Source organism: Leucoraja erinacea, chromosome 28, assembly GCF_028641065.1.
Source record: "Leucoraja erinacea ecotype New England chromosome 28, Leri_hhj_1, whole genome shotgun sequence".
NCBI lineage: Eukaryota > Metazoa > Chordata > Chondrichthyes > Rajiformes > Rajidae > Leucoraja > Leucoraja erinaceus.
This window is the reverse complement of record NC_073404.1, coordinates 14,008,382-14,036,119: the sequence shown is the minus strand read 5'-3', so window position 1 is coordinate 14,036,119 and position 27,738 is coordinate 14,008,382. Positions and strand designations below refer to the sequence as shown.

The following is a 27,738-nucleotide window of genomic DNA, read 5'->3' as shown; positions in this document are numbered from 1 at the left end:
TCATTGGCAAAACAACTAAGTTTATTGAAGGCTTCAATACAAAGATTAGGAAACCAAACTGTTTAATTGAATGCAGGATACAAAAATTAATCATAAATAACCATGAAATATGAATGCACGTCTTAATGCTAAATTACCTAAAAGACTTGGTAAATTTGTACCTTGCCTCTGCATCTTTTTTAAACAGCAACAGAATGGAAAGCCTCAACATTAGTTATACTTATTTTTGAGCAACTTCAGTCAGCTGAATGATGGTTGATATGCTGGACTGAGCAATGCCTGCTATCAAAAGGATGTCCTTCTTCATTTAACCTTTCAGTGATGACAATCCAGCTCGCATTATTTCATCAACAAGAAGGATATTGCTGGCAATTACGGTACTGAAAAACAAGTTTAAAAGAAAAAGCTCAGTTCAACTGAACAAAGAAAACCTATTGTATCCATGTTGCAACCTCAAATTAACATGTTTCTTTTTAATCTATCAGTTTAAAATATTCTTCAAATGCTTCAGCTGCAAATCTGCTTACAAACTAGTTGTGATGATGTAAAATAAAAAAAGCCAAGCAAAAATGTTGCAGACTCATTAGGTGGATGAAACAGCCATTTCCCCATCAACCAACACACTCAACGAGGCAAAACTTTACCCAAAATAGACATTTTCTGGTTATTAGTGCAATTTCAACATCACAACCTTGCCACCATAGACAATATTTTAGTTGGGGAGAAAGACATGTGGACAAATTACTCGCTAGACTGAAGTTGATGAATATATCTGCTTGAAGAGTAGCATGTTCTCCTGCAGGATTGGTCACCTTTGGCTTTAAGGGATGTTCTACCAGACAAGTGTCAGGTGAATGGGAAGTGGGAATCTGCCAGTTCAATGCTATCAACAACCCTCAAACATGACTGCTAAGATAGCTTTCTGGGAGTTGGTAAGAAAGGTTATTCCATTGTTCATTAGTTTGTTTCTCAATGACCACCATGAAAGGAAAAACTTCCAAATGTTAAGTCCAATTTAACAGCAATTTATTATCTTTACATAAATGCACCATGGCTTGTCCTTTCATGAAGGCAAATACAAAAGAGAAACAGAACATTGGTATATTAATGGAAGACCGGTAAATAGCATTGATATACAGAGGAATCTTGGGATCCATGCACATAGATCCCAACAGTCGCAACGCAAGTAGATAGAGAGGTAAAGAACGCAGGCGATAATGCTTGCCATCATAGGTTTGGGACATGGAGTATAAAAGTCATGTTGCAGCTTTATAGGACTTTGATTAGGCCGATTTGGAGTATTGTGTGCAGCTCTGGTCAACCCATTACAGGAGGATGGGAGGCTTGCGACGGTGCAAATAAGTTTACAAGAATGTTCAAGAGGACACAGAATGCTGGAGTAACTCAGTTGGCCAGGCAACATCTCTGGAAAACATGGATAGGTGACATTTTAGGTTGAAACCCTTCTTCATACTGCTGCCAGAATACCACCTGGATTAGAGGATATTGGTTTATGGAGAGGTTGGACAAACATGGATTATTTTCTCTGGAGCATCGAAGGCTAACAGAACACCTGATAGAAGTATATAAAATTGAGATGTATAGATAGAGCCTGAAGCATTTTCGACAGGGTGGAAATGTCAAAGACTAGAGGGCATAGTTTGAAGGTATGGGGCAAAATTTAAAGGACATGCATAGGTCCATTTTTTTTTAAATATACAGGGTAGCGAGTAGGTACCTGGACATGTTGCCAGTGGTAGTGGCAGATAAGACAATGACATTGAAATAGGCAAATAGATATGCAGAAAAAGGAGGGATACAGATCACGTGCATGCAGAGGAGATTCGTATTACCCAACACGTTTGACAAAACATTGTGTGTTCAACATATCACTTTCCCAACATGTTTGACAAAGGGTGTGTCCCTGTGCCTGCTGTTCAATGTTTCAGTCAGCAACTGTTGATTTCCAGATTAAAGTAACTATCCCTATGTATTTAGTGTTTATTCCTTAAAAAAGATACTGCCCAAAACAGGTTCAGATAACCCTTTTCTAAATTGCACATTAGTGTAATTTCAATTTCTCATTGGGTATATTCAAAGAGCCCTTATACACCAGGTACCACCCATTGAGTCCTACTGTCAGGGGATCTTATTGGAGCTGCCCCCTATCCAGCTCACACTTAATGTCCAACTCCTGGAAATTATTTAGCCTAACTGAAAGTTTCATGGTGTGATAACAAGAAAGAAAAGTCCCCCATGATCCCTCTGTACATCAATGTTAAGGGTCTTGCCATTAACTGTACATTTTCAACTTACATTTAACCTCTCAAAGTACATCACCTCATACTTGCATGGATTCCACCTTGCAATTCTTCGCCCACTGGTCACAGATTTCCAGACAGAATAAAACCCATCCACCTCTAACCTCTGTCTCCAAATTACCAAGTCACTGAGGATCCTGTGCTTTATCTTCTGACAATGAGGGACTTTATCAAGTGCATTATGAAAATCCATTAAGACAACACCCACTGCCTATCCCTCAATTCTTTTGTCAGCACTTATAAACACTCAGCATTTCAAAGAAAATGGGATAATTAGGGACATGTTCATTATCCCATTCTCTTCCAGGACAACTAAATCTTATGCCAAAGCATCTTCTCTGATTGCTTCCCTAACTGATAAGAGGCTCACAAGTCTATATTTTATTGGATTAAGTCCACTTCCCTTCTCAAAGGAACATTAACTTCTCTTCAGTATCTCACCTATGGCTAGAGAAGACACATAGATCTAGGTCAAGACCCCTGCAATCTTTTCTTTTGCCTCTCTTAATATCCTGGGATAGATCCCATAAGGCTCCAGGGGCTTACATATTTCCTTTTTTGATCAAATTTAGAACTTTCTGGTCATTCAAGGTTGCCTTAACTGGTCACATACATCCCTACTCCCGATTGCAACTTGCTGCCCTGATCTCCTAAGTCCTGCCTAGTGATGTTGTATTCTGCCTTACTCCAATTTAGTACACCACCCAAAAGATTCTGACATCCTTATTAATATCTTAAAACTTATGGAGTTGTGATCACTGTTCCCAAAATACATGGGAATCTGTATTATAAAGGGGAAAAATATCCAGGTCAGGTTTATTTCTATCACTTACCATGAATGAAGCAGCTGTTTTTTGACATTATAATTGTCCCAAACTCCCATTTCTGCAGCTAACATTGGTTCACCTGCAGCATGATGAATCAAAACAGACAATGGTGCATTAAAAAACGCCACTTCTATTAACCTAATTTAACATAAAACCAAAGCCGATTTCAAGAATCAACAAGAAAATAAGAAACAATCAAGTGACTCTTTACATTGCGCACGTCAATTTAAACATATTACTGGCCCTTCACCCACCTATTTACATTAATATAATTTACTTATATTTGATCAAGTACATTCTCCCAAATAGATTCTACCATTCTCTAGGGGCAGTATGCAATGATCAATTAACTGACTGATCCCAGTGCTAACTTACCAGTGTTCACGTCCACTCCAGCAAGTTGACTGCTTTTGGTGTATTCTGTCTGAAGTTTTACAAGTGTCTCTTGAGGGTCATATCCTGAATTACGTGCAAGTACCTGAAACAAACAGTAGTTGATATATTTATACAGCAAATAACCAGTTACCAGTGCCAGATTTAGCTTAGGCCAAAATTAGACATAACACAGGCAAAAGTATTTTGATGTGGAAGAGAGCATAGCAAAGTATGGAGTCTTATTGCACACTTTTGATTACTTTCCACATGTAATAGTTGAAAGTACATTTTCAACGGTCTTTTGCACTTGAAAGTAGGAAATACCAAAATGCATCAAATATGTTGTTATTGTTAACTAATAGTTGTCAGGATGAACAATTTCAATTTAAAGCCAAAAGAATGCAATTAAATTCCACCTCCCACTCAATATATAACGAGACATACTTTGTCGTAAGAAATCCTTACCTTGGGAATAATCAACAGTGCATCTGCAAATGCTTGCACTCCTAACTGCGCTCTGCCCTTTACGCTGGATTTGTGTTTGATCAAAGCATCTGCTACAGCAACTTCAAATGCACCTCCACCTGGCACTACACATCCTATTAAAATAAAAGTTAAAAAATAATTTGGCCACCATCAGGTGAGTTTTAATTCAAACATGGAAGAACTAGCTCACCAAATGCCCACAATGGTTAATTGTGCTTTGTTGTATGTTTTTTAAACATATATCCAAGAAAGGGAATGTGGCACAATGAAGGTGCAGCAATAAACTTATTATAAAAAAAAAATAATATAGAATTGGAAAGCACAAATAGATTCTAGTTCTAGTCCCACAAAGCTCTCAAGCATTAGTCAGGTACAATAATAGAGATCTGCCAGCCCCCATGTCATTTCAGCACAATCTTCAGGAAACAGAAGAAAATCTGTGCAAGCCGTAGAACTCATTCTGATATGTCATTTGCCTAGATTTGCAGTTTATCAAGGAAGGAGATTCAAGGCGTTGGAGCACATAGCTCTTCAACAAGGTGGTGAAGATTCTGCTACCAGCACACTTTCAAGAGTCAAGAGTGTTTTATTGTCTTATGTCCCAGATAGAACAATGAAATTCTTACTTGCTGCAGCACAACAGAATATGGAATCATAATAAATAATACAAAAAACTCAGGAAAAAAACAAATAATAACAGTGCAATAATAATAATAAATAATCTATTGTAGTTCATAGCTTATGAGGTTGTAGTGTTTAATAGCCTGATGGCTATAGGGAAGAAGCTGTTCTGAACTTGGACATTAACAGTTCTCAGGCTCCTGTACGTTCTTCCCGATGGCAGTGGTCAGATGAGTGTGTGGCCAGGATGGTGTGGGTCTTTGACGATATTGGCTGCGTTTGAGGCAGCGTCTTCGATAGATCCCTTTGATGGTGAGGTGGTCAGAGCCGGTGATGACCTGGGCAATGTTTACAACTTTTTGCAGTCTTTTCTGCTCCTGGACGTTCAAGTTGCCGAACCAGGCCACAATGCAACCAGTCAGTATGCTCTCTACTGTGCACCTGCAGAAGTTCAAGAGAATCCTCTTTGACATACTGAATCTCCGTAATCTTCTCCGGAAGTAAGGTGCTGATGTGCTTTCTTTATGATTGCATCAGTGTGCTTGCTGCAATACAACAATGTCCAGGAAAGATCATTGGAAATATGCACGCCCAGGAATTTGATGTTTTCGACTCTCTCTACCATCGTCCCATTGATGTAAACAGGACTGTGGGTCCTTAACCATCCTCTTCCAAAGTCCACAATCACTTCTTTGGTTTTGCTGATATTGAGAGCCAGGTTGTTGTGCTGGCACCATATGGTCAGTTGGTCGATCTCACTTCTATACTCTAACTCATCACCATCTGCAATTCGTCCTACAATGGTGGTGTCGTCAGTGAACTTGAAAATGGAGTTCGCACTATGTCCGGCTACAGTCATAAGTAAAGAGTGAGTAGAGCAAAGGGTGGTGAGCACGCAACCTTTAGGTGCTCCAGTACTGATTATCGCTGAGGATGAAGTGTTTCTGTCAATTCGAACAGACTTGCAGAGGGATGCGCAGAGACCCAGTTCCGTGAGTTTCGAAACCAGCTTGGAGGAGATAATGGCATTGAATGCCGAGCTGTAGTCTATAAACAGTCTGACGTAAGTATTTTTATTGTCCAAGTAGTCCATTGCGGAGTGGAGAGCCAGGGAGATCTATTGTGGACCTATTGTGATAGAAGGCGAACTGTAGTGGGTCAACGTTGTCATTGAAGTCGTAGTTGATATGCCTTATAACCAGTCTCTCAAAGCACTTTATCACCACGGACGTTAGTGCCACTGGTCAATAGTCATTGAGGGACATTACCTTACTCTTCTTGGGTATTATTGATGCCCTCTTAAAGTAGGAGGGAACCTCAGACCTGAACAGATTGAAAATGTCTGCTTAAACCCCAGCCAGTTGGTCTGCACAGATTTTGAGAACTCGACCGGGTATGCCATCAGGTCTTGCGGCTTTCCGAGGGTTCACCCTGCTGAAGGATCTTCTGACGTCGGCCTCTGTGACTTTCACAGTAATACCATCAGGGCTATGGGGGCTCGGAAAGCACATCAGTGTTCTCCCTATCAAAGCGTGCGTATAACGCATTGAGCTCATCAAGGAGTGATGCTTCGCTGTCGCTTGAGCTGCCTCCTGATTTCAGGCAGCAAGTTTAAGACCATCACCGTTCAGGTGAAAGAAAGATGTATACTTCCCTCCTGTGTGTGCACACTGTCTGGATAATTCACTCTAGTGAAATTATCTCTAAACACAGAACTCAAGAGTAGTGGTATAACTGGAGTTCCACAGAAATTTAGTATAACCTGTCTGCACATATTCTACACAAATGAAAGCATCTCATCAGTCTTTTTAACTGCATTCTTTACCATGCTGGTACTTTTAAACAATCAGTGGACAGTTTAAGTTAGGTTAGTTTTCTTTGGAAGGAAATGTGGGGGGGGGGGGGAAACACGACGACGACGACATAATTGTGGTGTATTAAATTGCGTGGTCTGGAAGCGCTCATCAAATTTAAACTTGGCCAAGGACCAAGTGCTGGACAGTTAGATTTGGCTGGGTAACTGTTAACCAGCAGACACGGTGGGCCAAATGGCCCTCTCCTGTTTTGTAAAGTTTCATTCCATTATTTTGAAATATGTGGCTTAGTCAGATACTGTCAGCAAGATTTAGTAAACATATTTTATGTGGAAAAACCTTTAAGAATAAGGAGTAAGCCATTTAGAACGGAGACGAGGAAACACTTTTTCTCACAGAGAATGGCGAGTCTGTGAAATTCTCTGCCTCAGAGGGCAGTGGAGGCAGGTTCTCTGGATGCTTTCAAGAGAGCTAGGTAGGGCTCTTAAAAATAGCGGGGGATATGGGGAGAAAGCAGGAACGGGGTACGGATTGGGGATGATCAGCCATGATCACATTGAATGGCGGTGCTGGCTCGAAGGGCCGAATGGCCTACTGCTGCACCTATTGTCTATTGACAAGACCTCACGGTAGATTAATCAATGAAGCATCCTGAAACAGTTGGATTCAATCTTTTGCTTATGTGGCAATACCCGCATATTAACACTATACTACACACATTAGGGACAATTTACACATACACCAAGCCAACTAACCTACAAACCTGTTCATCTTTGGAGTGTGGGAGGAAACCCAAGATCTCAGAGAAAAGCCACACAGCCACAGGGAGAAAGTACAAACTCCGTACAAACCGCACCCGAGGTCAGGATCAAACCCGGGTCTATGGTGCAGCAAGGCAGCAAATCTACTGCTGTGCCACCATGCCGCCCCTTTAGTTCTTTTTTGGGTTTTTTTTAATATAAAGTTTCCAGTGGGGTTCTGGAAGACTCTTGATAATTGCAATTTATAGTTTAAACTAACAAAGTTTCTAGTAGACAGTAAATGACAAGTGGAATTCACTTAATGTGTTGGACATTACTTAATACAGTTGGAACGGTAATTAAGATAAGGAAAAGCCTATCAAATGTCTAAAGAAAACAAAGAAGACAGGCCAAAAGTGATCACAGCAACAGAATACAGAAGGCAGGTTATGCTAAAAGTGCACGGGCCATTCTTTGGAAAGTGAGCCCAAAATATCACTCACGTTACCAGACGACATCACAAAGTAATACATTAAAAAATTATTGTAAGAGGTTAATCTTATTCATTGCTATACATTGCAGAACTATAATGCATGTCTGCTAAAGATATGAGCATTCTAGCTTTATTTAAATTCAGGGTTTGTAAGATAAAGCTGAGTTATGAAAAAAATGCTTCCGTGTGAGAATAAATTGAATGGAAAATGCAAATAATGTAATTGTACTTGAACTTGTTTAACTGTTCAATGAGAGAATAACATTTCTGCGATTCATCCTTGTTTACCATACCAATAAGGCACATTTACAATGTCACATTTAACTGATTCCTTCAATCACGTAAATGAAAATCACTTGCCATCCTCAATTGCGTTCTTTACTGCACGTAGACCATCACGCAGAGCATCTTTGATTTGTGTTAAAGTGTGCTTATTTGGACCCTTGAGAAGCAGCGTCACTGACCGAGGATTGTTGCATTCCTCAACAAAAGTGAACTTTTCTTCACCCTGCATTAAAAAAGTCAAATTTTATGCAACACAAGATCCAAATCCCAACACAATATTCCCCTTCTCATTCTCTTCTAAGGAAGCAAAGTTTAACACCCCACCTGAAATATGTCTGACAATATATCACTCTTTATATAATAATGCCATGTCGTTTGGACCTGGAACAAAGTTTGAATCTGCAATGCCATTCAGCATTCAAGGCCTGTATTTTATACTTTCAATGGCAGGAACACAACCTTAATTTACAGATGCCTTGATCACTTTTGCCATGTCCTCTCTGTTCTCTGTAGCAAGGGTTTCCTTTATCTTAATTAAGATAAGTTTAAGTTATCAGGTGATCTGCTGGAATTTAGTGGTAACCTATTTAAGACAGATGTGACAAAATATTTTCTTTCTGGCGGGTCCGAGTCTTCGGAAATCTCTTACTCAAAGGGCACGTGAGACAGAGTCTCCGATTAGGTGAAGATTCTGAACAAGCTAAATAGTTGTTACCGTGGATACACAGAAATATGGAATGGAGGTTACAATCAAATCAGCCAATGGCCAAAGTGTCTGACTGTAACAGGAAATTGTATTTTTTTTTTAAAAGAAAGGGTTCATGTCATGAATATTTGCTACACATTCTGCATCAAAAATAAAAGGGCAATCTTCAGTAATCTGTTTTACTTTTGGCTTTTGCAAGCAGGGATGGAGTTTTCATTAGCACGCAAAACAAAAGGACATTCTTGCTATCGAGGGAATGCATCATAGGTTCAGCGGGACTGTCATATGTTGAAAGAAGAGCGACTGGGCTTGTACACACTGGAATTTAGAAGAATGAGAGGGGATCTTATTGAAACATAAGATTATTAAGGGATTGGACACGCTAGAGGCAGGAAACATGTTTCCGATGTTGGGGGAGTCCAGAACCAGGGGACACAGTTTAAGAATAAGGGGTAGGCCATTTAGAACACAGTAGAGGAAAAACTTTTTTTTAAATAGACAATAGGTGCAGGCGTAGGCCCTTCGAGCTAGCACCGCCATTCAATGTGATCATGGCTGATCATCCACAATCAGTATCCCGTTCCTATTTAAACTTGGCCAAGGACCAAGTGCTGGAAAGTTAGATTTGGCTGGGTAACTGTTAACCAGCAGACACGATGGGCCAAATGGCCCTCTCCTGTTTTGTAAAGTTTCATTCCATTATTTTGAAATATGTGGCTTAGTCAGGTACTGTCAGCAAGATTTAGTAAACATGTTTTATGTGGAAAAACCTTTAAGAATAAGGAGTAAGCCATTTAGAACGGAGACGAGGAAACACTTAGTCTGTGGAATTCGCTGCCTCAGAAGGCAGTGGAGGTCAATTCTCTGGATGCTTTCAAGAGAGTTAGATAGTGCTCTTAAAGATAGCAGAGTCAAGGGATATGGAGAGGAGGCAGGAACGGGGTACTGATTGTGGATGATCAGCCATGATCACAGTGAATGGGGGTGCTGGCTCGAAGGGCCAAATGGCCTACTCCTGCACATATTTTCTATTAAACTGTGCGTACCATTAAATTATCCCACAGTGGTTTCCTAAAGTATAATCAGCATGTGGCAAAGAAATCACCTGGCAAATGGGGTTATTCATCTGATTTATGTGGTGTTTACCCATGGATAGCCATAAACATTGGCAATCCATTCATATTAAACCAATAACTACATTTCATTATTCACTCAAAGCAGCACCTAACATCACCATCAGCATCTAACATCACCATCAGCATCAGCATCTAACATCACCACCACCTACCAATGTTTGTTCATACACAAGCCCAGCTTGTCCCAGGCAGTCCAGGGTAAGGTCCTCCAATGAATTCATGGCAATACCTCCACAAGCAAGTGTTAACCTGAAATTAAAGTGGGCATTAGCACAATGGTTTAATTACCATAAGACCTCAGGTTCATATCCTTAAATTTAATTGCATTAGTATTTGCATGCCTTTTCACATGGATAAACACGGCGAGTTTCTTTTTCAAGAGGTATTACATGACAAGTTGGTAGCAATCAAATACCAGGACAGTGTTTTAAATAGTGCTCAACAGAAGAATTAGGGTAGCTATGAAATATTTCAATGTGAAGTCCCAAACTGCCTAACAAGTTTAAAAGACCAGAAGTCATTAAACATTTGAGTATGGGAGATACTTCCTGTATAAGGAATTGAACCTAAAATTTTAAAATATATTTTTGCTGCTGATTCAAAAAGCAGGCAAAGTCCAAAATATCTTCTGTTTACCAACATCAAGTGCAGCTTAAATGATCACTCCAACATCTTCTTGACATCCAGATTCCTGGAAGTAATTTTCAGGCTCTATGATTTTTTTTTGCTCAACTTTTTATTTAATATGGTTATTGACCACTATATAAAAACTGGAAATCTGCAAAACAAAATCTTGCCATATTCAGGAAATCTGATATTGGCTAGAGAGAAACAGAGAGAATCATTCAACTAAGTGATTATTTCTGTACCTGTGATTTTGATTTGTACAAGCATCATTTTGTGGTAATGGTCATACTCAGATTCCCAAACACCATAGGATATACAATAGAGACAAAGAAACTGCAGATGCTAGAACCCTGTACTCAGACTTCTCAGAATACAAATGCTGGAGGAACTCTGTAAGTCAGGCAACTTCTATGGAGAAAAATTCCCAGATGTCATTTTGGTCAGAACCAAAGATTATAGAGGAGCAAGATAAACCACTCGACGAAAAAGCTGTAGTACGGTCATGGGCTCATGGGCAATTTGTTTAGCGCCATTTTGGGAATCATATATACGAGTTGTTTTTTTAAAGAAACTAGAGAAACATACGTGTCATATATTTATATACATATATATCACACATATGTACGCATCATATATACACATCATATAATGCATATATGTGTTCATATATATAAGAAACTAGAGAATTATGTATGTGTGTTATATAATTATACACATCAATATCACATTTATATATCTATCATATATACGTGTTTATAAAATATAAATATAGGCAAACATATTGGCTTATGGCTTATATCTTATAGCAAAATATAAAGGCAAATATAATTGTCTTTATGGCTTATGTACATTATGAGGATGGCTCATGTACATCATGTTGCTTTAAATCAAAGTTGCTTCTGATCTATGAGGAACTTTGAAATATAGTATCTCTATCTTGCCACTCACACACAGAAACACACATATACCGTTCCCCCACAACACTGATTAAACAAAAGATCATAGAATATGGTCCAGAGACTTCATTGAGCATTGTTGCTCATTTTATACGCAGTTTCTCTTTTTACTTTTTTTTAAAAATTAAAGGAGCACCTTATTTATTATATACAAAGATAAAAATAGTCTAACAATGAAGGCTAAGAGAACAAGATAAACTACAAAATCCAATGGACTGCCATGCATTAAACTGCGAGAGGCAGAACGGAGATCGGGATCTTATTCCTAAAATGGCGGAAGTGACGTTCCGTTGCGTTCTACACGTCAATCCATTGGATTTCGCAGGAGTGGTCTATCTTGCTCCTCTAGTATCTTTGGTCAGAACCCCCTCAGTCTGAAGGTCCCCGACACAAAACGACTTCTGTCCATTCGCTCCGCAGATACTGCCTTGGATGTGAAAGTTTGACTAACCTCTCCATGTTTCTCCGCTTCGCTCTTCTCAATGCCACAATGCCTTCTTTAGCAAATGCATCCAATGATAATGGATCAATGCCCTGCCATGTTAAAAATAAAAACTGTTCATTCCAACTGATCACTTAGAACACAGAAACAGACGCTTTGGGCCAATATTAAGCGCAGATTTACATTAATCCTGTTTTATTCTCACAAAATGTCAATCAATTCCCACCTGATCTACCAATCAGCCACACAAGAGGAAATTAATCTGACAAACCAGACATCCTCGTCATGCAAGACGAACCTGAAGCACCAAGGTCACAGGGGAAAAGTGCAAACTGCTTCGAGTGCTCAGGATTGAACCCAGCTGCTGGAAGCTACGTGGTAGTAACGCCATTAGTTATGCCACTTTCTCAGAAAACCTACAAAAGGTACATATGCAGGGGAAATTTTTGAAAAACCACGGTGAAAATTTTATTTATACTTGGGTCTGCTCCCCCAATATTGCACCACTCACCTGTTCCCACAATGCAACCAGATTCCGCAATGCATTATTCCACCACTTTCGCTCTCCTCCCTCTGATCCTCGGCACAACGAATCACCCCGTTGGGGGTCACGGTGCCAGTCAGTGACTCTGGGTGGGCGGAGGAACCAGACAGTCCCCAACTCTGCTGCAGCTGACGCGGACCTAACCAGGTTTTGTGTCCCGCCGTGTGTCCGGACAACGCTGACCCCGGGGAGAAAGTTGGGGCTGTCCCAAGGAATTCGTTCCTTCTGCCGCTTACAGTGGGTGTCTGAATGTCCCTTGGTGCTCGGGTCCAGCGCGTTCAGTCACCCTCCAGCCCCGGGCGGTCATGGGCCGGGATTGTCCCTCAATCCGCTGGCACCTTTATCTTTTGCAAGTCAGTCACGAAAAACATTTGTATCTTCTCTCTGTCCATGAGCAGCATTGATGTTGGCGATTTTTACCAGGTAAGAACATACAAGTTGCGTGTGTGGTGCTGCAGAAGGCTTGAGCGACTCCGTGCGTCACCTGCCTTACGAGTGCATTGTGATGTCATTCGGATTTTTTTCCTTCCAACATTTGTGAGTTTTCGGGCTTTTTTTTTTTATTTCAACGATTAATAACCAGAAATATAGGTTGAAATGCGACGGGAAGATGTTTAACGCCACCACGGGATAAATGTCAGTAGGATGTGTGAAAATGGGAAGGCTGTAGCCTAGCGTTTGGAAGCAGATAGGAATTAACCATTGACACAGAGATACATCATGGGCACAAACGGAACACTTATTTATATAGATTCACGGTATAATAACCATGTGGTTATATGGCAACAGCCTCACCACCAAGTGCATTGGGATAATCACCTGAAAGTAGAAGTAAGGCTGCTAAACTTTCATGTACGAAGACCACATTCCCACCCAAAATAGAAATACGATTGTTACTAAAACAAATAATACAGGAAGTTTGAGTTTTAAGGGCTATATTGTATATGTATTCAAATGTCAAAAGTTACTCAAGTTGAGGCAAATGCTCTTTGGCAATGGAGATTCCACATTAGCAATTCCATCAAGAACGTTGGCTTCTGTACCAACTGGACTGGTAGGGAATTGAAGAATACAGGTGAACAGAGGGATCTGGGAATAACTGCACAGTTCCCTGAAAGTGGAATCTCATGTAGATAGGGTGGTAAAGAAAGCTTTTGGTGTGCTGGCCTTTATAAATCAGAGCATTGAGTATAGAAGTTGGGATGCAATGTTAAAATTGTACAAGGCATTGGTGAGGCCAATTTTGGAGTATGGGGTACAATTGTGGTCACCTAATTATAGGAAGGATGTCAACAAAATAGAGAGAGTACAGAGGAGATTTACTAGAATGTTGCCTGGGTTTCAGCAACTAAGTTACAGAGAAAGGTTGAATAAGTTAGGGCTTTATTCTTTGGAGCGCAGAAGGTTAAGGGGGGGGGGGGGACTTGATAGAGGTCTTTAAAATGATGAGAGGGATAGACAGAGTTGACGTGGATAAGCTTTTCCCACTGAGAGGAGGGAAGATGCAAACAAGGGGACATGACTTGAGAATTAAGGGACAGAAGTTTAGGGGTAACATGAGGGGGAACTTCTTCACTCAGAGAGTGGTGGCTGTGTGGAATGAGCTTCCAGTGAAGATGGTGGAGGCAGGTTCGTTTTTATCATTTAAAAATAAATTGGATAGTTATATGGACGAGAAAGGAATGGAGGGTTATGGTCTGAGCGCAGGTATATGGGACTAGGGGAGATTATGTGTTCGGCACGGACTAGAAGGGTCAATATGGCCTGTTTCCGTGCTGTAATTGTTATATGGACTAAAATGAGAAATAGGCAATGCCAATTGTTCTTCAGCCAGGATCCAAACAGCACACCTGCCCTGTAACACACGAAAGCTTCAGAAACAAAACTATGTAATAAAGCATTTACCTTTTGGTTAATGACTACAAATCCTTTTTTGGAATCTCCACAAACTTTTCTCTTCAGTGCTATAATTTTATTAACTCTGTCTTCAATGAACTTTCTCTCTGCTTGCACAAATTTGTCCCTCTCATCGGCACTTTTGTAGAAGAATCCAGAATTTACTTCTCTGAGTACAAATTAAAAAAATAGCTGGTTATTACAGAGCATTTTACAGATTAAATTCTATTGAGCCATAACCAAATCAATAAAATTGACAACAGCATTTGTTTAATTTTGTTTTTGCAATATTCACTAGGCACCATTTTAGTTTTTTTCCAACCAAAACATATTTGCCTCAGGCCAACAGTTTCAGAGCACCACTGGCAATGAGCTCGACTCTCACATCCATACCCGAGTACTGAAATGTAACAGACAAGCTGAAGGTCAGACGTCCGAATAAACGTACTTGGCGGAAGGCTGCTCGGTCATGACTGATGTTACTGGATAAGTGACGATTGCTGTTCAATTATTTTCTACGTGTCTATTTCCAAAATGTTATTATTTTTATTTTTTAATTCAAACTCATTTAAATCTAATGCAAGCTTTGTTAAACATCTCCATGATGTATTTCCCTGCCTTGTTTGACCTCTAAAATTAGTAAGATACAATCTACCTCAGATGAATGATGTCCTTGATTGAAATCTTTCTTAGTTATGTTTTTATAGATAATTTTCTCAGCTTCAACATTCAGTAGGCAGGCCATTAATTATATGGTCTAGATTGCTAGATAAGCCACCCTCGACATTTCTCTGTTGATAAACTCAAAGTGTCCCTAATAGAACAATATTCCAGCTGAGCACGAATCTGTATTTTTGGGATATTTAGCAGAACTTCCTAACTTGTGTCTCCTATTCGTCATGAGAACCTCCCATAAGCCTTTGTCAAACTGACTTGCATAATTTCAACCGGACATGTACATTCCCAAATCTCCATTCCACTATTCCCATCCAACTCCTTAAAACACATTTCCCAATACTCAATGATCGTAAATCAGAGTTCCAACCCTGGTTGCAGTCAGGAAAACAACATCCTTACAATTATTATGTTTATAAATCATGATAGCTTGGAGAATTTCAAAAGCAGACTCCACATACGTCTTTTCATACTCCAGTGAAACACTGCAAGTGAGAATATAAGCATTTTCCACTCTTTTCTTCATATCCGGATGACGAGCACCATGATCCAATACTATTCCTTTCACAAGGCTGGAAAATAAATATCAAATTATCCATCAATTCAACCCTTCCCACCAGCCCACACCCATCACCCCCACAACCCCTCCTTGCCCCCACAACCTCCACCCACACACCCTGCCCCCCTCCCACACACCCCTCTCACCCAAAGCGCTCGCTGCCCCTCCTGGCCCCACAAACCCCCCCACCCCCACATCCTCCCTCCCCCCACACCATTATATAAAATGGATTGATGATGGTTGGCAAATAATAAAATAAAATAAATAATAAATAGGTTGGACGCTTCTCTCAAGCAAAGGAAGCTGGGAGTCAACTAGACGTCTTAAATTGATTGAGTAGACGCAGAAAGAAAGAATATCTCTTCTTTAATTACTTATGCTGAAAGTGTTATTGTAACCTTCACAATTAACAATCCTATTCCAAAAATGGCAAAACATTTGTTCTAATTTTCTATATTTTGTTCCGAATCACAATAAGATTTATGGCCAGCCCTCTCTTCACATTAGTAGTTTGATACAAATGAGAAAATTGACACACAACACCACCGTTTTCAATGCAACAATCAACTTTCAGTTGGTAATACCTACTTTGTGTCACTCTCAGTTTTGTGTTTCATCTCCATAATTTCAACCATGAAGAGATCAATGGGTTCATTTGGTTTCTTCACTGTTAGAACAGCATCAACCACAGCCTACAAGTGATCAGAACGCTGTACAGTTAGACAGTCTAATACAACCACAAAAATAATTCAAAGATTCTAACATTGCAACAATATATTGCAGGATTTAAATCACAAATAATTTCCAAGCAAGAGATTAGATATTAATCCATTAACATTTGGTTAAACATCATTAGACACTTGGACTAAGGTTTATGCTGCTGATGAGGTCCTAATGCATAAAGATGCAGTTCCATGATCCGCATCCGTAATAGGACCATGCCAAGGAAATGTCATATCATTCAACTCCACAGAAAATTAAACGACTCATCCCAGTATTCAGCCCTGGACCAATAACATTTGCAGCACAAGTGCCAAAGCCCATTTCCAACAATGATCAGAATCTAAACTTGATGTTCAACATTGCGGGAATGGCAGCTTTTAATTAGTCTCATTTGTAATAAAAAACACTACATTAAAATACACATTAAAACTGAAAGTCCTTAACACTGATTCATCCAGATAAACAACAACCTGCCTCAGTTCACCATATTGAAAAACATTTGAAAAATCACTACCAGTAGCAAGGATATCTAATATACTGGACCTTCAATATTCATGTGTGTCTTGATAGCACATTATTGACTAAGCACTGAAAGATAAAGCTGCCACACAATGTGCAGGAGCCTAGTGAGGGATAAATTGACCATTGCACAGAACTTGCAGCAATAAAGCCCCATCTTTCCACGGATAAAACATTTGCTCATAGGATTCTGCTCCAATGGAATGGTGAATAAAACATGTGTCGTTTGGGGAAGCAGCAGAATTGTATGCCACATTTTATCGTCCATTGCCCAGACACTACCATCGTCTAGGGCACCAACATTTATTCAGTAAGTGGAATAAAAGTGCATCCAGTGCAAACAAGATACCAACTGCCACAACTGCTACATAGTATTCCGTGAAACAGCGAAGTAGCAGGTAAGACTGCTGACTCACAGCTCCAGCAAGCTTGGATGAATCATGATCTGCAGTGTTTTGTACAGTTGGAGGAATTCAGCAGGTCAGGAAGCATCTGCGGAGGGAATGGACGAATGACGTTTTGGGTCTGGACCCTTCATCAGTCTGAAAGTCAGGACATGAAATATCTGTCCATTCCCCTCACAGATGCTGCCTGATCCACAAAGTTTCTCTATCCCTTTTTTGTTGCTTAAGATTCCAGCTACTGCAGTTTTTTGCACCTTCAAAAATCAAACTATATCTTGCCAACCGTCATGTCGGCAAGGGCGACACAGGAGACCCGGGTTCAATCCCGACTACAGGTGTTGTCTGCGCAAAGTTAGTACTTTCTCCAAAGACATACAAATTTGTAGGTTAATTGGCTTGGTATAAGCATAAATTGTCCTTAGGGTGTGTAGGAGAGTGTTAATGTGCAGGGATTGCTGGTCGGTGCGGACTCGTGGGCCGAAGGGCATGTTTCTGCGCTATATCTCTAAACTAAATATCACTGATATCTCAAGTTTTGTACTGTGCGGGCAATAATTAAAACTTTGACTTTTATTGCAAACATAACATTTTTAAAAATAACGTGCATGCTGTAAAACCTTGTGCGCACCTTTTTAAATGCGGCTCTGACAGTACAAAGCACCAATTTAAATCAAGGTGAAGATAATTTAGCATGATGTCTGACTGCTTTAACTATATAAGAGCTAATGCAGAATTCAGTCATGCACAATTAGCCAATACCTGGCTGTTTAGCTACCCAGTGTCATATTTAAATTGAATATAACTTTATGGCAAACCCCTTTTCAAAAGCAATAACAACTCAAATACGCAATACTACTATAAAATAGAAAGTTGCATCAAGAATCCAGGATTTCCACAACATGTGGTGCAAACACATTTTATCAACTGGAATTAAAGTGTCTGCTGGTACTACCTGGAATAAATTGTTTTGTTTTTTTTGTTTTTTTTGAATTGAATGGTCGTAGCATTCAACTGCTCAGAAAATCAATAGCCAAATACAAGATTGAAAACAGGACGAGAATAGAAAGCATTTTTTCAGGTGTGTAAATACCTCTGTCAAGATATCCGCCAATTCTCTATGGACCTTTGTGCGCAATGATGTCCTGGCAACATTAATAAGAGTCTCTCTGTCCATCTCTTTGGATATTTTCACCTGCTCCAACACCTCCAGGGACTTCTCTTTTGCTGCTTCAAACCCTTCAGTCACAATTCTGGGATGCAAACCCTGAATAGAAAATCCATCATATGAACATTTATTTTCCAAGTACGTTTTGCTAAACTCGATCACATTTGGGATATTAGTCATGGTGCAATTTATAAATTGTATTTTTTGGTTTTCAAACCTTTTCTTGGCCTTGCTCTTCATGTGAAATCTTCAATCCTACAAATCTCCAGTTGGGCATCTTGGACTTTCACAAGTCAAACTCTTGAATTTAATCCCAATTCTCTCCACACCCATTTCCTCCAAAGCCTCTGTCTATTCTAACATCTTACACAGTTAAACATTTACAGCCCTGTCATCTTATTCATCACTTAATGGTTGGTATTGCTGTCTTCAAGTACCCATGCATATTCACTCTCAGATTGCTTTGTTCTAAATGACTTGATTTTCATTTTTTATGCCCTTATTTTCTATGTTTCTATGCAAGGCAGTAAGGGGCATTTTGTTTTAGTCATGCAAGTTCCTCTTTGTAACCCTAACCCTAACCCTAACCCATCCTGCGTTTGGACTGTTCGACCTGCTGCCCTCTGGAAGGCGCTATAGGTGCATCAAATCCAGGACAAACAGACTCAGGAATAGTTGCTTTCCGAGAATTATATCTACTATAAATTCAAATTCACACATGCACTGACTACACCGCCCAACACGGACTTCCATCTGTATATATGTATATATGTATGTAGCGCCGCAGAATGTGTGCACCTATTCCACCCCCCATCTCCCTTCTGTTTTTTGTTTTTTCTGTTTCTTGTTTTTTGTGCTAAATTGTATGTATGCACTGAGTACAAGCAGCTTTCAGTTTCACTGTACATGTATAGTGACAATAAATGGCATATCTATATCTATCTAATGTGCAGGCAATAATTAAAACTTTGACTTTTATTAAAAACATAACATTTTTTTAAATAACGTGCATGCTGTAAAACCTTGTGCTCACCTTTTTAAATGCAGCTCTGACAGTACAAAGCACCAATTTAAAATCAAGATGAAGATAATTTAGCATGATGTCTGACTGCTTTAACTATAGAAGAGCTAACGCAGAATTCAGTCATGCACAATTAGCCAATACCTGGCTGTTTATCTACCCAGTGTCATATTTGAATTGAATATAACTTTACGGCAAACCCCTTTTCAAAAGCAATAACAAACACCATAATGTTTAATGGCACCATAACCATTTCATGGCTTCACAGGTGTTTGTAATTGCTCAGGTGTGTTTAATTGCCTCCTTCATGCAGGTATAAGAGAGCTCTCAGCACCTAGTCTTTCCTCCACCTTTGGAAACTTATATTGTTGTTTATTAACACGAGGACCAAAATTGTGCCAATTAAAATAAACCATTATGAGACTGAGAAACAAGAATAAAAATGTTAGAGACATCAGCCAAACTTTAGGCTTACCAAAATCAACTGTTTGGAACATTATTAAGAAGAAAGAGAGCACTGGGGAGCTTACTAATCGTAAAGGGACTGGCAGGCCAAGGAAGACCTCCACAGCTGATGATAGAAGAATTCTCTCTATAATGAAGAAAAATCCCCAAGCACCTGTCCGGCAGATCAGAAACACTCTTCAGGAGTCAGGTGTGGATTTGTCAATGGCAACTGTCCGCAGAAGAATTCATGAATGGAAATACAGATGCTACACTGCAATATGCAAACCACAGGTTAGCTGCAAAAATAGGATGACCAGGTTACAGTTTGCCAAGAAGTACTTAAAAGAGCAATCACAGTTCTGGAAAAAGGTCTTCTGGACAGACGAGACAAAGATTAACATATCAGAGTGATGGTAAGAGCAAAGTGTGGAGGAGAGAAGGAACTGCCCAAGATCCAAAGCATACCACCTCATCTGTGAAACACACTGGTGGGGGTGCTATGGCCTGGGCATGTATGGCTGCTGAAGGTACTGGCTCACTTATCTTCATTAATGATACAACTGCTGATCGTAGTAGCATAATGAATTCTGAAGTGTATAGACACATCCTATCTACTCAAGTTCAAACAAATGTTCAAAACTCATTGGCCGGAGGTTCATTCTATTCTTGGGTGTCCAAGTCAATCACCCGAACTGAACCCAATTCAACTACTTTCATTTACATGACATTGCTGTGTCCCAAACATTATGGTGCCCTGAAATAGGGGGGGGGGGCTATGTATAAACACTGTTGTAATTTCTACTTGGTGAAATCAAAACGTATACAAATGGCCTTTATTAACATCTGACAATGTGCATTTTTAACCACAGGTGACTTTTGTTTCTATTACAAAACTTAAATTGTGGAGTACAGAGGCAAATAAATAAATGACGGGTCTTTGTCCCAAACATTATGGAGGATACTGCGATTAAAGAAAACCGGTCAGTTGAGTTTCAAAATCCACACTAAACTTTCTACATGGCAAGGGATGCTATTTTTGAAGAAGGGTCTCAACCCGAAACATACCCATTCTTTCTCTCCAGAGATGCTGCCTGACCTACTGAGTTACTCCAGCATTTTGTGTCTACCTTTGGTTTAAACCAGCATCTGCAGTTCTTTCTTACACAAGGGATGCCATTAGTATTTATTCTTCTGGAATGAACAAATCAGATCCAATGCTCAGGTTTATGTATGTTGAGGATCCAACATTTATATAACTGGATATATAACGAGATATCCACATTTATAGCCAGAAAGGAAGTGTAAAATATAAATGAAGGATTACAGGTACACACAATGTCACTTATTTATCCTGACTATACATTATATACACTACCCAACCAAGGATCATCATCATTGATAGGAATCTGATATTTTCCTCAGGCAACCTGCTACTGCTACAATCAATCTCGACATAAGAAAGTCATCTAATGCTTTCAGATTCAGATTATCTGAGAGACAAATTGCAAGCCATTGAACAAAATCTGCCTATTAGTTTACAAACTTTTAAATACCTCTGAAATGTAGAGATCAGCTTGCTTCAGCAGTTCACCAATAATCAGCACATTGGAGGTGGTGCCATCTCCTGTCATGTCATCCTGAGCTGTAGCCACTTTAGCTATTAAAGAGGCTGTAGGATGTTGTATTTGCTGTAAAAAAATTGGAATATCAAAGCATTACTTTATAGTTATGACCCCATCCAACATGTGGTGACTCAAACAATGCTAATATTTTGCAATTACCTAAACTTAGTAAAGGTTCCAAATGTAAATAATGCAATGCAGTTCCAAGACAATTGGGGGAAATGGATGGCACCTTATCATCACCAGGCTCCACTGCAGGCCTCCATGTGGAGATCCAACAGTGCAGCCCAGACATATTTAACTCTCCTTGTATTGTTATGCCAATGCCACTCAGTACACTAAACCAGGTCAGTGTGTTATCTGGGGTGCCAGTATCAATTGGGATGGAAAATTACAATCACGGACAACAAAGGTCCATTCCGATATTAAACCTGTCAAAACTTGTTAGGGGTGCTCTTAGGGCAAGGTATTTGTATTACACTGCCCATCGGCTAGTTATGATCGTGACTGACCTCACCATTGAATCAACAGGTCAGAAGAGTAATGAGATCAGGCTCGCATACACAGCTTTGGTTAGAAGAGGCATGCAGGTATCAGGAATACCAACAGGCCTGGTTAAGCAGGATAAACTCAGCTAACCCATAAAGCAGATTATGTAATTTTCCACTGGATTTTGCAGCGTGTAAACAGTTAAATTCCACACTGTGCATGTTAGATATCCAACAGCCTTTACAAAGTGTACTAAACACATGCAAATGGACAGGAATATGAATGGGAAGGGTTTGAGGGAATTTAGCTAAATGTAGATAGTGTCCTCCATAATGTTTGGGACATAGACTTAATTGCCTCCTTAATGCAATTAATAAAGCTATAAGAGCTCTCAGCAGCTCGTCTTTCCATCACATTTAGAGGCTTTTATTGCTGTTTATCAAGATGAGGACCAAAGTTGTGCCAATGAAAGCCTAAGAATGACACATTATGATAATGACAAAACAAAAATAAATCTGTTAAGAGACATCAACCAAACCTTAGGCTTACCAAATTCAACTGTTTGGAATATCATTCAGAAGAGGGCACTCGTGAGCTTACTAATCGCAAAGGGACTGGCAGGACAAGGAAGACCTCCACAGCCTATGACAGAATAATTCTCTCTATAATAAAGAAAAATCCTCAAACACCTGTCCAACAGATCAGAAACACTCTTCAGGAGTCAGGTGTGGATTTGTCAATGACCACTCTCCACAGAAGTCTTCATGAACAGAAATACAGATGCTACACTGCAAAATGCAAACCACTGGTTAGCCACATAAATAGGATGGCTGGGTTACAGTTTGCCAAGAAGTACTTAAAAGAGTAACCACAGTTCTGGAAAAAAGGTTTTCTGGACAGACGAGATGAAGATTAACTTGTATCAGAGTGATGACAAGAGCAAAGTATGGAGAAGAAAAGGAACTGCCCAAGATCCAAAGCATACCACCTCATCTGTGAAACACAGTGGTGAGGTGTAATGGCCTGGGGATGTATGGCTGCTGAAGGCACTGGCTCATGTATCTTCATTGATGATACAACTGCTGATGGTAGTAGCATAATGAATTCTGAAGTGCATAGACACATCCTATCTGCACAAGTTCAAACAAATGACTCAAAACTCATTGGCAGGTAGTTCATTCTAGAGCAAGCCAATGATCACAAACATATTGCTAAAGCATTTCTCAAAGCTAAAACGTGGTCAATTCTTGAGTGGCCAAGACAATCACCCGATCTGAACCCAATTGAGCATGCCTTTTGTGCTGAAAAGAAAACAGGTGACTAGCCCCCAAAACACGTACAAGCTAAAATTGGCTGCAATACAGGCCTGGCAGAGTATCACCAGAGAAGACGCCCTACAACTGGTGATGTCCATGAAACGCAGGCATCAAGCAGTCATTGCATGCAAAAGATATACAACAAAACACTAAACATGACATTGCTGTGTCCCAAACATTATGATGCCCTGAAATGGGGGAACTATGTATAAACATTGCTGTAATTTCGACATGGTGAAACCAAATGTATTTAATTATTACAATTTACTAAAATCTGACAATGTGTACTACATGTTATTTGTTCTATCACAAATCTCAAATTGTGGAGTACAAAGGCAAATAAATAAATGATAGGTCTTTATCCCAAACATTATGGAGAGCACTGTAAATGGGACTAGCCCAGAATGCCAAATTGGTCAGTTCTATGATTAAGTGTAAACGCGCTAATTCACTTCGAACAGACACAGGAACTGCAGATGCTGGTTTACAAAAAAAACCCACAATTGCTGGAGTAACTCCGCGGATCGGACAATATCGCTTAAATTAACTTAGAAGGAACACGCTAATATATATTTGTTACTGTTGAAATAATGAATATAATAAATGTTCCATTTTAGATGTAGTAATTTGCAACCACTATTCCGTTTCTCGCCGGTCTTGGTAACACTTACCATTTCACGCAGCAGAACATTGCCATCTTTGGTGAGCTTGATGTCACCAGCGCCAGAAACCAGCCTGTGAGAAGAAATGAATAGGAATAAAGCTTCACATGAGATTACAGACGGCGGTCCTTGTGCCGAAGCACCAGCAAGTACAAGAAAGAAAACTGGATCAGCGGAGGTAGCGACGCAGCGGTTCAGAATTAAAGGCGATTTGAATTCGCTCGATCGGGTGAATGAATCAGGCCCGATCTGGCTCGGCCGCCATGACTCTGCACGAGCCACTCCCACCCACCCCCCCGGCCTAGACGCTTCCTCCCCCCACTCACATCTTCATTGTACCCTTCGGTCCCAGGTTGGTCCTCAGCACATCCTGCAGCCCCCTCGCGGCACTAATGTTGACGGCTAAGGCCGCCTGGGCCCTGGCCACCTCGGCTTTGGGGTTTAACGCCTTGATCGCAGACATGCTGACTACCACGAGGAAGCACACACCCGCTCTGTACAGCCGCAGCAGCACAACTGACGCCACAGACCGCCGCAACCCCCCCCACCATTGGCTGAGCGGCCCGAACGCTGCCCTCTGTATGGTCATCCGGCGCGTCAATCACAAGCGCAGGGGGGCGGGTTCACGCAGCCAGAAAACGGAATGAACTGCAGGACGTTCCGCCTCCGCTGCGGTGATTGCCTGGTGCGTCATCGCTCTGCGTTTAAATGGTGAGCCGCCCTGTCAATCAACCTGCCGGCATTGTGACGCTCGCCGATTGGCCGACAACACCTCAGCGATTGATTCGACGAATATTCTGGAAGGTGCTGGAAGCTTCCTGCGCAGCAAATCTAGCGACGCCAAGGGGCGCAGCGGAGCAACATCCATCGCCCAGTTCCCGCCACCCGGAGGAAATTACCGCCGCAGACGCTGCTCGACCCGCTGAGCACTTCCACTTCATCCTGTGCTCAAATCAGATTTCCAACTGCAGTTGTGTATGAATTTGCTCCCTTGCATCTCCCTTCCACCATGTTTTCATCATCTCTGCCATGTTCTCATCAGCCCTTACCGCTCCCCCCCATTCTCAATATAGCAATGTTACAAAATTTTGAGATTAAAAAAAAATCAAGTCTGCAATTTATCCCATCAGATAAAGCATAACAATAAGTTTAATTTGACACCAAATTCACTTTCATATCTCAAGTATTAAAAAAGTTATGACCATTTTCATACTCGGAAATTAGCATCTTGTTCCCTATTGATTTTCAATGGACATTACAAAAAAGCTGTGATCTTGGATAGTCAAACGCCCATTTCTTAAGGAAATATTAACATTTTTAAATAGTGTCCAAAGATTATTCACAAATAATTCACAATATAACATGATTTTTATATCTAATTTACATTAATTTATAGGCCAAATGGAAGGAATTTAGTGTTCAATTGCTGTAAATAAATGCCCATTTAAATCGGCTTTCTAGTGGGTTCATGTGGAACGCGCTGGTTTAGAATGTTGACATAGCGCTGGATTAGTGCCCTCAAATGCCGAGAAAAATACTGCGGGATATAAAAAGCCCAAAATGAACCACTCGCTATAGATAACTTGATATATAGGGTTATATATATGCCCCATTTAATGTAAAAATAAGGTACATACCTTTAATTGTTTGCTTTATAAAACCCTGGGGCTGCGAGAGGTTGCGAAATGAGACAGTAATTTTAAAATTATTATAACTATATTATCGAGGCCTATAAAACTAATAATACCTTTTGCGACCGGGTCTTGCAGCGATTTTTCGTTAATGATTTACTAGGCTGAACATGTGCGATTAGTACAGCCTAGTAAAAATCGCGTTTTAAACCCGCCCCCTCCAAACAGCGCCAAAATCGCCGACATGGCTGAGGGCAGATTCCTAATGACGATTCAGGTAGGTTTTGTAACATACCTACTCAATAGCCGTCACCATCTCATCAGCCCATCTTCCATTCTTCTCATCAGCCCTTACCTCATTCCCTCTCATAAGCTCTCATGTTCCTCTCCCTATCATCTGATCAGCCCTCCCTCACCACCTTCAAATCAGACCACCAATCACTCTGCCGCATTCTCATCATTTTCAACAACTAATCGCAGTAAATTTAATCAGGAGAACAGTTGGAGAATTTGGTTAGGGGAGGGACGAAGAGAGAGGGAAAGCAAGGGTTACTTGAACTTTGAGAAATCAATATTGAGAAGAAGGGTTATTTTGAGGAAGGACATTCTTGCTATTGAGGGAGTGCAGCGTAGGTTCACAAGGTTAATTCCTGGGATGGCGGGACTGTCATGTTGAAAGAATGGAGTGACTGGGCTTGTATACACTGGAATTTAGAAGGATAAGAGGGGATCTTATTGAAACATAAGATTATTAAGGGATTGGACACGCTAGAGGCAGGAAACACGTTCCCGATGTTGGGGGAAGTCCAGAACCAGGGGCCACAGTTTAAGAATAAGGGGTAGGCCAATTAGAACGGAGATGTGGAAACACTTTTTCACCCAGAGAATGTGAATCTGGAATTCTCTGCCTCAGAACGCTGTGGATGCCAATTCGCTGGATGCTTTCAAGAGAGAGTTAGATAGAGCTCTTAAAGATAGCAGAGTCAATGGATATGGGGAGAAGGCAGGAACGGGGTAATGATCGTGGATGATCAGCCATGATCACAGTGAATGGTGGTGCTGGGTCGAAGTGCAGAATGGCCTACTCCTGCACCTATTGAAGAAGGGTCTTGACCCAAAACGTCGCCAATTCCTTCTCTTCATAGATGCTGCTTCACCCGCTGAGTTTCTCCAGCATTTTGTGTCTACTTTTGATTTTACCAGCATCTGCAGTTCTTTCTTAAATCTATTTTCTATAATCTATCTTCCGGAGAGATGCAGAGGGCCCAAAGACTTTTTGGTGAGAAATGGAGGTGTTTTCTGATTTTGCTACCTTTCCATTTGCAAGGTTCATTCTATAAACCTAAGCCTTGTATAAACTGTTTTTTGTTTTCCGTCGGTCTTGTAACATGCTTCTCTTGAACATATTACAATAATTCAACACCATATATACACTCTCTCACTGCCCAGATTAATATGTCAAGTCAAGTCACATTTATTTCTATAGCAAATTTAAAAAACAACTCTCGTTGGCCAAAGTGCTTTACATTGTTGGAGGTGTTAACGTTATACAACACTGGTTCATAGATTGAGTACATATATAAATACATCCATATAGCCCTCCCTCAGGGGACGTCAAGAAAGGCTTGAGACTAAAGATGAGTTTTAAGTCTGACTTAAAAGAGTTGATGGAAGGGGCAGTTCTGATGGGAAGAGAGATGCTGTTCCACAGTCTAGGAGCTGCAACTGCAAAGGTGGGCAAAATATGGCTGCCCAGCCTGCAGCTGTCCGTTTTCTCACCTCTTTTTTTTATTTTTAGTGAGTTAAAGTGTTTTGTTTTTGGAGGTTGTCTTTTTTATGAGGGGGGTTTGGGGAGGGGGAAACTGATTTTCAGGGTCCCTACCAGGTCGGAGAGGCGGCTTTCCTCCGAGCAGCACCTTCGACCCGTCCTCGCGGCCTACCAGCGGGGCCTGGAGTGGTGTTTCCTGAAGGGACCAGCCAGAACCTCGGCTTCGGCGGCGGCACAGCACTGGAGCGCTATCGCAGAGAGGAGGATTCTCCCGACGCCGAAGTACCATCATCCAGCGAGAAGGGCCTGGAACATCAGGCCTCCGTAAAGGCAACTGCGGAGGTCTCAATAGGCCCGACAATGGGTGGACATGGTAATGGGGACTGGACTTTGCGCCTTCCCTCATAATGGGAACCATTGTAGGGGATGTTTTTATCTTTAAATTTCTTTATTATTGTTATGTTGTAT

The 27,738-nt window shown here is 40.6% G+C and overlaps 1 protein-coding gene and 2 non-coding genes across 3 annotated transcripts; all 3 read right to left on the bottom strand.

Annotated features, from left to right (window-relative positions):
- On the bottom strand, window positions 1–24,411 carry cct6a (chaperonin containing TCP1, subunit 6A (zeta 1)). The gene is made up of 14 exons (XM_055657798.1): window positions 24,198–24,411; window positions 23,881–23,944; window positions 21,336–21,470; window positions 18,240–18,413; window positions 16,092–16,195; window positions 15,406–15,516; window positions 14,279–14,438; window positions 11,839–11,921; window positions 9,957–10,053; window positions 8,038–8,185; window positions 3,989–4,122; window positions 3,524–3,626; window positions 3,155–3,227; window positions 1–380 (listed from the first exon to the last, which is right to left on the bottom strand). The coding sequence occupies exons 1-14, from the start codon at window positions 24,332–24,334 to the stop codon at window positions 308–310; spliced, it is 1,596 nt and encodes a 531-aa protein (XP_055513773.1). The 5' UTR covers window positions 24,335–24,411; the 3' UTR covers window positions 1–307.
- Window positions 17,766–17,893, bottom strand: LOC129710903 (small nucleolar RNA SNORA15). The gene has a single exon (XR_008725757.1). It is a non-coding gene; the product is annotated as a small nucleolar RNA SNORA15 (small nucleolar RNA).
- On the bottom strand, window positions 19,336–19,464 carry LOC129710902 (small nucleolar RNA SNORA15). The gene has a single exon (XR_008725756.1). It is a non-coding gene; the product is annotated as a small nucleolar RNA SNORA15 (small nucleolar RNA).
- Window positions 24,412–27,738: the final 3,327 nt, after the last annotated feature.